This window comes from Lissotriton vulgaris, chromosome 9 (assembly GCF_964263255.1).
Source record: "Lissotriton vulgaris chromosome 9, aLisVul1.2, whole genome shotgun sequence".
In the NCBI taxonomy this organism is placed as follows: domain Eukaryota; kingdom Metazoa; phylum Chordata; class Amphibia; order Caudata; family Salamandridae; genus Lissotriton; species Lissotriton vulgaris.
The window spans coordinates 847,137,902-847,150,635 of NC_141697.1; the positions used below are offsets into that span (position 1 = coordinate 847,137,902).

General features: G+C 42.9%; 1 protein-coding gene across 1 annotated transcript in view; it reads left to right on the forward strand.

The window, feature by feature from the left end:
• LOC147692352 (anthrax toxin receptor 2-like) overlaps positions 1–12,734 on the forward strand; it is a 705,434-nt gene that overhangs the window by 349,511 nt on the left and 343,189 nt on the right. Inside the window, exon 4 of the mRNA XM_086939524.1 lies at positions 8,048–8,129. Coding sequence (XP_086795650.1) covers positions 8,048–8,129 — 82 coding nt within the window. The remainder of the gene's footprint in view (positions 1–8,047; positions 8,130–12,734) is intronic.

The window sequence follows — 12,734 nt, forward strand, 5'->3', positions numbered from 1 at the left end:
CTTACAAAGCTGATTATTCAAGATTCCAGGAAAGACCTTATAGTCAGCATTTAGTAACAAAATCGGCCAATATGACTGGCACTGAGTAGGATCCTTGCTGAGCTTTAGGATCAATGCAATAACTGCATCATTCCAAGAGTCGGGCAGGGGAGATGTACCATCCAAGATTTCATTGTACATTTTCAACCAGACAGTGATCACCTCCTGCCTCAAAATAGAGTAAACCGCAATCGGAATCGCATCCGGCCCTGCCGCTTTCCTTTTCTTGGCTGAATCTAATACTGTTAATATCTTGCTCCCAGTTACTTCTAAGGTGAGGCTTTTCTGACTATCCTTGGTTCGTTTTGGGAGCTGTTTCCCTTTGAGCCACCCATCTATATGTTCCTCCTCCACCTGAAGGTCTTCCTGATATAACACCTGAAAAAATTGAGCAAATGCTTGTTCTATATTCTCTTTATCTCCCAAGGTTTGTACGCCTACTTTAATCTTAGTAATGTAGTTATTAGATCTATCGACCCTACTCTTCATGTCAAGAAGTTTGCCACAGTTCTCCCCCTGCTCGAAATCGCTCATTTTACTTGCCTCCCATTTTTGGAGTAAGACCTCTTCAGACTTCAGTCTGAACTTCAACTGCAACTTCGCAACTTTCTTTATTAGATTCTCGTTAGCCGTGCTGAGGGAACCTCTGATCTTTAAATCTGCTTCTGCCCCTGATATCTGTAGTTCTAGATCGGCAAGATCTTTCCTCTCAGCCCTAACCCACCCCACAACCGCCCCTTTTAGTGTCCCTTTCAGCCAGGCCTTGAAAGTTTCCCAAACCACGTGTAAGGGGGCTGACCCCAAATTATTCCGAAAAAAGTTGGATGTTTCAGATTTAAAAAAAACAGGGGTTGAGGGCTGCAGAAGAAATCTCCTATTTAAAGTCTATCTCCTCTGGGTAAGTGCTAGGGGGAGTTCTAGATTAAGAGCTATGGCACCATGGTCAGATAAGTATATGGGCAGGTATCCAATTGAACTGACTTTTTCGAGATCTGAGTGTTCCATAAACATATATTCAATTCTAGAGTAATGGGAATTCTTCTTGCTGTAAAAAGAGTATTCTTTTCTTTCTCCCATTTTTTTCCGCCATACATCACAGAGATTGAAGTTTTTTAATATATTCAAGAGATAAGCTTTGACACGCGGAACTGCTATCTGTGTTCTAGGGGATGACCTATAAAGTTGGTTATTTAAAAGCACATTGAAATCTCCTCCCAAAATCAAAGGAGACTCATATCAGCCAGGTCAAGAAAGAGATTATTCATAGGGGTTGCATCATCCTCGTTGGGCCCATAATAACTAACAAATGTATATTTAGACTCCTGACACTTGATTTCGGCAATAACCCAGCGCCCTTTATCATCAACCTGGGACTTAATAAGTTCAACTCCCGAATTCACTTTAAGTATGACCGCAACTCCTTTTGAGCAACATTGCTAGTCTGTGGCTATAACCTTGTCTACCTACCTTACTTTCCCAAACAATGCCTTAGACTCTGATTGTAAAATATGAGTCTCCTGGATCATAAGGATCTTAGCTGAACTGTTTTTTAAGTACTGCAGAATTAGACGCTGTCTCCCTTTAACCCTTAAACCATTTACATTCCAGCTTAGGAATTCGAGATACCGTTTCCCTCCCTGACCTGGTCTCTCCCCCATCATTATCCGACTCCACCCTCTGTTACGACTACTGGAGGTTGTTATGTCACATGAGAATGTTGTTACACCTTTTTTTCCCCCAATGCTCCCCACCAACAAATGTGAAAACCCTTCACCATCCCCCCCCCCCACCAAACCACGGGAACCCTCCCTGACTACCCATTGGCAAAAAACGATTGCCTTTTGGGTCAAAGCCCGCGGCCTAAAAAAATAAGAAAAATAAATAAAATATAAGTGTTGAATCCCCTTAGACTAAAGACTATATGCTAGATTTAATTTGTGCCCAAAAAACTGTCTACTTCCTCCGGAAACCTGAAATTGAACATCTTGTTAGCCCATACAACATTTAGAAAGACAGGGAATCTCAGCTGCACTTGTGCTCCCTGGTCCCTTAGTGCATCCATTCTCTTGCCCAATTCCCGTCTTCTATCCTCTGTAACTCTGGAGATATCAGACCGTATTCTAAAGGAGGCATCCTGAATCTGGATAGACTTCAGTTTAAGAGCTGCCCCCAGTAGTTGCTCCTTAAGAAGATAGGACTGAATGTAAACTAGGATTTTCCTGTTTTTTTTCTGAGCAGGCTTCAACTTAAAAGGGTCCCTGTGGATTCTCTGGATCTCAGTTTCCCAAACATGGGCTGCAGCAATCTGAGGGAAGGCTTTAACTAAAATATCAATAACATATGCTTTTAAATTATCACCTTCCAATCCTTCTTTCAAATCTAAGATCCTAATGTTGTTTGTTCTTGAAATATTTTCAAGCCTTTCCAGTCTTTCTGTTAAATCTCGTTCATTGTCTTTCAATCTGAGCACTTCTTGGGTATTACCATTAACCTCTACGCCCAGTTCCCCACTTTATTCTCAAGGGCTTCCATCCGGTGCATCAGTGCCGACAGATTTTCCTCTAGGCTGGTGCAGGTATCTTGAATTTTCTTCTGATTAGTTTCAGAAGTAGAGAAACAAACCCCGATAGCTGCCTTAACACCCCATGTAATGTGTCCGGACTTTGTGTTTCTGGGATTGGGACGTATCACATGGCTCATCAGATTCAGCTTGGCTGCCACTCCCTGCCCTAGAGTCCATTGTGGTCTCACTTAATGGAGGGAATCGATTAGAAAGAGGAATATCAATATTTAACTCCTGAGACTCATTTGATGCAACCTGGTTGGCGGTTCTCCCAACACCCTGAGGATTAGCCATGAAGTATGACCTAAGTGAGAGAGTCACTTTAGTTACTTTAATAGGGACTTGATTATTCTTCCAACTCTTCACAGGAGGGGATTTCCCAGATTTGTTAAGCGGTTTCCTATCTTTATGATTTGTTACTGAGGTATCCACAACTTGGCGCAATTGTTCAGGTTGTTGTACAAAAGTCTCTCCTCCTACCAGAGCTCGTGATCTCAATGTATACCTTTTGCCTAGAGGAACCTCTGGTTTATTTGGTTTTGATGGGCCCCCCACGATATGCTGATCCCCTCTTTTTTCAAGCTGTCCAGATTGTCAAGATTGTTGTGTGGCTAACTCCATAGAGCAAGGGGCGGTCTCATTCCTTAACTTAGGTACCTTAAATACTTTAGTTGATTTGAGTGCTTTATCACAACATGTCACCAGACGCTTTTCTAGACAGGTTTCTTCTAACACAGCTCTAGACCCAAGCTTAATGCCTAAATCCAGCTATGATTGGCTCCTGACATGGATAATGGGAGGCTTTGTTTCGAGGTTGATTGCACTACATTTGCTGTTTTGACGATAGTTCAGGCAGGAATCAGACAGCTGAGCATAAGGCAGGCACCAGGAACGGCGGCACTCAGCAAGTGCCCCCGCTGCCCTAAACAATGGATAAATGGAATCGCCACGCATCCAGGATTTCACCAACCCAAGGCTTCAATAAGATTCAAGGAAAATCCCCCGCCCCTTACAGCATCGCATAGAGGCAGCGGCTCTGACCTTGCGTCGTCTCCACCGCGCACCCACTAGGTCGCCGTAAACAGGAGACACCGCCCTGCTGGCTGCAGTTCCACTTCGGGTCCTTTCACTCCAGAATCACCGAAAATCACCCTAAATTGGGCAGGGTCACTCAGAGCGGCACAGGAGCTCCAGCGGCAGCCTGGGAGCAGGGGCGGCTCTAGGCTCATGGTTGCCCTGGGCAGGGAGCTTAGGTAGGGGGCCCCCGAAGAGGGGGTCCAGGCTGGGCAGAGCACGGAAGCCAGTGAAGAGGGGGGGGGGGGTCAGGGTGTTTGGAAGTGGAACAGAGCCGGAGGCTGCCAAATCCCTGTCAGGGGCCACCACGCAAATATGTATCCATCCTCAGAGGATTATTACATTAAGTATATATATTAACGTGGTGGCCCCTGGGGTTTGGTGGCCCTGTGCTGGTGCACAGCTTACACGTGCCTAAGGCCGCCCCTGCAGGGAGTCTCAGCACAGACCCAACGTGGCTCCGAACACCGCACTCGCGGCAAACAAAGATGCAGCCTCACAAAGGGGACAGAGGGTAGAGGTGGCAGAGCGACAAGACTGGTAGGCACAAAACCGTTTTAGGGAAAATTCAGGGATTCCAGCATCAGAACAGAATCAAAACCGCATAGAAAAGGCTTGAGGGCAAATGACCAGCGACTGGCGAACTAGCTGGCCGCCATGTTCCCTGACAGGGTGACCGTGTTAGCAATACTGACAATAACTTCTGATTACATCTTCAAGAGACAGCCTACTACTGTATTGGAAGGGCCAGCATGGTGATAATTAGACATACTCGTGATCAGAAGGGGAGTTTACGTATTCCCTGATCTTCAAATCACCCTGTGGTGAATATATTTACATTGGTAAATGTAAACCGTAACATGTCCCTACGTGTCTGAATTTAATCTTAACTGGATTATAACAAATACTAATGGTATGGTCATTAAGAGCATAGTTTGATTGAAATAGGACTGTTCACTAAAGCTGTTGAAATCATTTACATTTATGTAGATTTGCAATGTGTACATTTAAGTTCAAACTGTGGCAAAGAGGTGCGGTTACTAAGAAAAGCAATACACAAATTAAAAGCGATTGTTTCTGTTTGTATGGGCTGAAGCACAAGTAACAATAGATATTACTAGAAACCCGGACTGATGCCAATATCGGCTGTAACGACTGTGCAAATGCAATACTAGCACTCTACCTAAGGGGCTGGTTCAGAGGTTAGGGGACAGGTACTCCACTATAAACATGGCAGAACACCAAAATCTCGGCCCACCCGCTCTATTTATCGTCTGGCAGACTGCTGCCCTTCTGACAGCAGTGCTACCACCACCAATACCGCCACCAATACCACCACCAATACCACCACCACCAATACCACCACTACCAATACCAGTATCACTACCACCACCACCAGTACTACCCCACAACCAATACCCCCACAACCAATACCACTACCACCAATACCACAAATAACATCACCAATACCACCACCTCCAACACCACCAGTACCACCAATACCACCACCACCATGGCCTTCACTCTATCTATGGCCCTCCCTCTATCCATCTATCGCCCTCACTCTATCTGTCGCCCTCTATCTATCTATCTATCTATCTATCTATCTATCTATCTATCTATCTATCTATCTATCTATCTATCTATCTATCCATCTATCTATCTATCGCCCTCAGTCTATCTATGTATCGCCCTCACTTTATCTATCTATCGCCCTCACTGTATTTATCGCCCTCAGTCTATCTATGTATCGGCCTCACTCTATCTATCTATCGCCCTCACTCTATCTATCTATCGCCCTCACTCTATCTATCGCCCTCACTCTATCTATCGCCCTCACTCTATCTATCGCCCTCACTCTATCTATCGCCCTCACTCTATCTATCTGTCGCCCTCACTCTATCTGTAAATAGCCCTCACTATATCTATCTATCGCCCTCACTCTATCTATCGCCCTCGCTATATCTATCTACCTATCGCCCTCACTCTATCGCCCTCACTATATCTATCGCCCTCACTCTATCTATCTATCGCCCTCACTCTATCTATAGCCCTCACTCTATCTATCTATCACCCTCACTCTATCTATCGCCCTCACTCTATCTATCACCCTCACTCTATCTATCTATCTATCTATCTATCTATCTATCTATCTATCTATCTATCTATCTATCTATCTATCTATCTATCTATCTATCTATCTATCTATCTATCTATCGCCCTCTATCTGTCTATCTATCTATCTATCTATCTATCTATCTATCTATCTATCTATCTATCTATCTATCTATCTATCTATCTATCTATCTATCTATCTATCTATCTATCTATCTATCTATCTATCTATCTATCTATCTCCCTCACTCTATCTATCTATCTATCACCCTCACTCTATCTATCTATTGCCCTAACTCTATCTATCTATCTATCGCCCTCACTCTATCTATCTATTTAACGCCCTCTATCTATCTATCACCCTCACTCTATCTATCTGTCTATATAACTATCGCCCTCCCTCTATCTATCTATCGCCCTCCCTTTTTCTATCTATCGCCCTCCCTCTATCTATCGCCCTCACTCTATCTATCTATCTATCGCCCTAACTCTATCTATCTATCTATCGCCCTCACTCTATCTATCTATCTATCGCCCTCTATCTATCTATCTATCACCCTCACTCTATCTATCACCCTCACTCTATCTATCACCCTCACTCTATCTATCTGTCTATATAACTATCGCCCTCCCTCTATCTATCTGTCTATCTAACTATCACCCTCACTCTATCTATCTATCGCCCTCCCTTTTTCTATCTATCGCCCTCCCTCTATCTAGCGCCCTCACTCTATCTATCTATCTATCTATCGCCCTAACTCTATCTATCTATCTATCGCCCTCTATCTATCTATCACCCTCACTCTATCTATCACCCTCACTCTATCTATCTGTCTATATAACTATCGCCCTCCCTCTATCTATCGCCCTCACTCTATCTATCTATCACACTCACTCTATCTATCTATCGCATCACCACAGCATCACTCAGCACCACCACAGAATCACTCAGGAGCACCACAACATCACTCAGGGGCACTACAACATCACTATGCGCTACCACAGCATCACTGAACGCCACAGAATCACTCGTCGCCACCACAACATCACTCAGCGCCACCACAGCATCAATCTGTGCAACCATTCAACAACAACTGGTTCAAATATGTTCTCTCAATGTTTCAAGCTTTATTACAAATGTTACAAAAAGATGTTAATATTTCACTTCTGTTCTTGGATTTTCATCACAATAAAATACACTGAACATAATCTTCACAGAAGTTATTTACAAAAGTTAAAGCTATTGCCATTATAAATCACAATAACTTTTATTTAAGTATTAATTATTAAAAAAATTAAAAGCCATTGTTATTTGTAATATCAATAGATCTAAGTCATGTAAATACAACACATATTGCATTACAAATGCTATAGGTGTCACATTTGTGAAAGTTAAAACTATTGGCATTGTAAATGACAAAGCTATTAATTTCGCTATTTTCAAAACCAACACATAAATAAAATATTTGTCATTTACAATACCAATAGCTCAAACTTTCCTAAGGCGAGACCTATTGCATTGCAAATGCTTGTTTTTCTATCCGTCATGATCAGAAAAAAACTGGCAGGACTGGACACAAAATAAAAAACGACCCTCCCATACCCTGGGGGAGAATTTCCAGGGCGTGGAGATTAATGGGTTTTATTTTTCAAAAACAAACTTCGGTTTTGGGTGTTTGTTCTTGGAACAAAACAAAAATGTTTGGTCCACGGCCGCCGTCTGTAAGATGGAGCCGTGCAATAACCTTTAAAGTCTTCAGAGGAACCACCCTTAAGGCCGTTCCCCTAAAGGCAGCGATCACCGTCCGTCAGGGTGCAGGGCCGGACTGGGAACCAAAACCGGCCCCGGGAAACTGCTCGGCTGGCCCCCCCTGGGGGAGGTTGGGCGTGCGACTGGTTTTCGGCCGATTTTGTTACAGGGCCGATTTTGAAGCTAGGCTGCATAAACGGCCCTGTAACAAAAACTGCCCCCAGGGGCCCAAAACCAGCCCCCACCCTTGCGGAGCACCGGGGGATTGCCCGGTGCCCGCAACGGTCAGTCCGGGCCTGTCAGGGTGTCGGCTGAAATGTCCCCCTCGACCCTAGCAAATGGGGAGACTGCCCTTCAAGCTCTAAATCCGCCCCAAGTGGGATTGCAAAAAAGGGCAACTGTCACCAACTCTCTGTATTCCGATGTTTAGAAAAAACTGGCAACTTCTGACTGTGTATTGATGATCCTTTAATAATCAGCATAACTTGTATTTTTAACCTTCCTAGAGCACAAATCACAAAAGGCCTTGTCGACTTAAGCAAAGTGAAGCCAGCTGGTGACACCTACATGCACGAGGGGTTAAAGCTAGTAAGTATTATCCTGAACATCTAAATATGCTAAAGTGATGAAAGAGAATAGAAACGTGTTCTACCACATCCTTAAATTACTGGGAATGGAATCTTCTGAAAGTTTCATTATAAACAGAATTATTAATTCTTTCAAGGCCTCATTATGACAACTTAATTTTGACACACAAAGTGTACATAATCTCTAGTGGTGCCCTTGTCATTTTATCACTAGGGTTTATTTATTTCTAGGCCTTTGGATATGTTTAATTATTAGAAGATAGTTGCACCATACAAGTTAGTTTGGTAGGGATGTTTCTGAAAACCTTATTACGCTCTCCTCCAGCGGTGAGTAGTGCACCAGGGATTTTGCAAACACTATGAAAACCTACCGACAAACAGTATGTCTCTAGAATAGAATGAATTTCAGGGTACCCATGCCCCTCTGATATGCTCACTTCTGGATGATAAAAAATGATAATGTGCAAAATTCCATTAGAACATCAGGGAGTACTCTTTTTTTAGTGTAAGTCCTAGCAAATTCAGCGTGTAAAAAACGAACGGATATTTATTTGTTAGTTTATACTGTGTCTTCATGATTTCGTAATGTCCAACTACAGTCCTGGAAGTTTCTGCGTATATGTAAGTGATAAGATATTGTGGAGTGCATACTTAGCTGGGAAACAACTGGGGGATTTGGAAAGATGATATGAGGTCATAGATATAGAGATTCTATCATGAAGTGCCGTACCATAGTTCATTATGCTTTAGGACCTGTTTGGAGACTTATGCCATCATTTAGGGTTAGGTAGTGGCCCGCTGTGCACAAGGGCTCCATATTTAGAAATCTCTAAGTGACTAATGGGGAACTCTGTGCATTTTGACAAGTCATGGTTGCTCCTCTGAAGGCACTGAAAGATTGTTGAGAAGTTACCATGTTTCATACAGCTGCTCAAGATTACAATATTTTATTATCATGATTTGGTACTGAAAGAGGTCCTCATAAAATACAGTGAAATATATATATTTTTTCTAAAAACCAATACATACAATATAAAATACATAACATTCTGAAGTATGAGATAAAACCAATCAACTTACAACTTTGCTCTAAGGCCTCATACATAGAAAAAGTGCAAATGCACTATCAATTCATTTAGGGGCACATGCATCAAACCATTTTGCGATCGCTAATAGTGCGAATTGCAAAATTCAGCTATTTGCAATTGCAAAATGGCCTTTTGAGATGCATGTACCTTTTTTGCAATTTGCAATTAAGAAAATAATTTTGGGGGTGATTTCCTTAATTGCGAATGCCTTTAATGGATCGCAAATTGCGATTGCCTAAATACAATTCATTATGCAATCGCAAATTACATTTTCGCAATTTAGAAGCGCAAGTTACGATCAACTTGAAGCTGATGGTAATTTGCAATTCCTTTAAAAAATGCAAATAAATGCATTTTTAAAGTGTGCATGCAATCTCATTCATTCTTATGGGCCTCTAGGACCAAAGGAATGAATGGGAAGCCATTCCTTAATTGAGAATCGCAATTTGCGATTCGCAATTAATGAATGTGTAGGAATCGCTAATATTTTAGCGAAACCTACATGCATAGGCAATTGCGATTCCTAAATTGCGATTCCTTAAAAATTGCAATTTAGGATTCGCAATTCCTTACTTTGATGCATGTGGCCCTTAAACTTTACAACGCAATACTATACAGGCCTAATAAATACAACAAACAGGTAATTCACAATGTTTTAAAGTGCAACGCTAATACAGTACTTCTAATTAACTCATTGAATCCATCATTACAAACAAAGATTAATGCAATACATCTATTTTGTACTGTGCAAATAGTATTTAAAAGCTAAAATTCCGAATTTCTCAAATTCATGACTGAATGCAATTACTATAGTTACAAAAATTCAGACCATTCTAGAAAATATTCCCCTTTTTTTTTTAAATGTAAACATTTTTGCACCAACTATTTCTGATGGTGGTGCAAATAAACATTTCTGGGCCTCCACTACCGTAGTTGTATTTACTTTAAAAACAATGGTCTTAGCAATTTACTCCACAATGAGTGAAGATAAGGACATACAAAAAGCACAGGATCTAAATCTTTAACCCAATTCCCACAGAGCTCACAAGGCCTCTCCGCAGTTGCATAGTTAGGGGGGCTGGAGGGGGCGATCCGCTCTGGGCGGCATAAATTTTAGGGGGGTGGCCTTCCAGCACTAAAAAGCAAGCCCCCCGCTCCTCATTGCATTTGCTGCGAGATGGGAAACGCAGTAAATGCTTGCTAGCACCCACCATTCACTGCGACCGCCATGGGGTGGACGCCGCAGAGACTGCCACAGGCGCCCATAGGGCTAGCTACGCCACTGCCTGTCCTTTGATAGACCTTCCCAGGATCCAGCAATGATTCGTAATGGAAGCAGATGCAACGTCAGTAACAAAATTGTTCTGCGCACACCTTGGAGGAGGTTCCATAGCACATCCAGGTGTGAATTTTTATCTGTGCTACTCTCCAATAATATTCAATTTCGGGCATGCTGAGCACAAAACATGACATCCCTTTTCTGACTCACTTTGTGGATTTATTTTTTAATCACTTTTTTAAGGTGAGCTTCAGAAGGGGAGTCATCCCACTCTGACTTATATTTTGCTGTTCACCCTATGTGGGAAGGGTATGAGCAGACATTGGTCTCTTGCTCACTAAGCCACTGGAGTTAAGCTATCCTGGCTGAAGACGGCTGATAGTCAGAAACCGGTCCTAGGATGCTTGATTCTGGTCCAGGAAAGACATGGCTTGGCAGTTCGAGCTGGACTGTTCCGATGAGGCACAGGGTCAAGACTGATTTGCATATGGCCATGTCTGAACTGGGGTGGTTTGGTGAGCAAAATAACGATGGATTGAACCCAGATCTGTGACTGGGGGTGAATGATTTGCCATTCTTCAACATTCCGTCCATCATCTTGTGTATTTTATTATTTTAAACATATCCAGAGCTTGCATATAGTTAAAAAAGAAGGTACTTCTTCCCTCCAAACAATAAAATATTTCAAGTTTCAATGCAGCTCGGATGGATTCGGGTTCGCCATTCAGTAGATTATAACCCCATTTTAGAACAGAAGCAAAAGCAAACACATTTGTGTAGAGGAGCCCACACTAGACAATTGTATTTAGCCTTCAACTTTCAAAGACACATATGGATTATTTTAATTCTTTTGGAATACCGCATGAACAAAGCGTTTTATCACACATAAATTAAAAGTAAATAGAATATGATCACCCCTCTTCAATGTTTCCTCATGGAGAAGTGTGGCTCACTGGTTAAAAGCGGCAGACCCAGAAACAGAGATCAGACCCGGGACCAGGGTTCAATTCCTGATGCGGCAGGGTCTTGCGCTCAATGTCTGCGGACTCGATAATTCTTGCCTCAGCTCTTACTCTAATCATGGGTCCCACGCTGCAACTCTGGGCAATAGCTTGCTTAATCTCCACAACGGCCCCGACAACACTGGGATGCCTGGCTTCACCTTGGGAGTGCCCAGGAAGGGGCATCTCACAGGGAGAGCCAGGAAGGGTTCCACAGCGTTATACAGCGCCGGGACGTGCCGGTGATGGGCAGCTGTGCACTTTACAAGTATACTACATTTACATTTACATTTACATAATACATACATACATTATAATGCATGCACAGTGACCAGCTTTGTTCTATAAGACCCCAATAAAAAAGTGACACATCAGAAGATTCGTGTTATAGCTCTTGGAATGCTGAAGGTTTGGCAGGCCCACTGGGAATTATAACCTAGAACTGTTAGCTCAAGCTCACAAGCCCATGCATGGTTAGATCCCCCCTTGAAGCCTAAGTCCCCAAGCCCCTTCGCAGCATGCAAAACAATATCAGGATTCCAAAACACATTTACTGTTTCAACCCCCCACCAAGTAAAATGGATTTAGAAATGATTAGCGAATTAAGTCATATGAATTCCAGGTAGCACATAATTGTGTGCTAATGGGCTGAAGCTGACAACAACACATCTGTGTTATATGTCATCTGCACTAAAGCCACCTGACAGGTTGTTTTCAAAAGCAAGTTTTATTAACAACAACACCACTACCAATACCACCATCACCACCACCAATACCACTACCAATACCTCCACCAATACAGCCACCAATACCACCACCATCAATACCACCACCCCATCAATAGCACCACCAATACTACCAACACCAGAACCACCACTATCAGCACAACAAACACCACTAATACCACCACCAATACAGACACAAATACCACCACCACCAATACAACCTCTACCACCATCACCAATACCACCACCTCTACTAATACCACCACCACTACCAATACCACCACCAATACCGCCACCACCAGTACCACCACCGCCAATCCCACCACCACCAATCCAATACCACCACCTCCAGCAATACCAACACCACCAATACCACCAACAATACACCAATACCACCAATACCAACAGCACTGCCAATACCACCACTACCACCAATACCACCACCAATACAAATACCACCACCACCAATACAACCTCTACCGCCAATACCACCATCACCAATACCACCGCCTC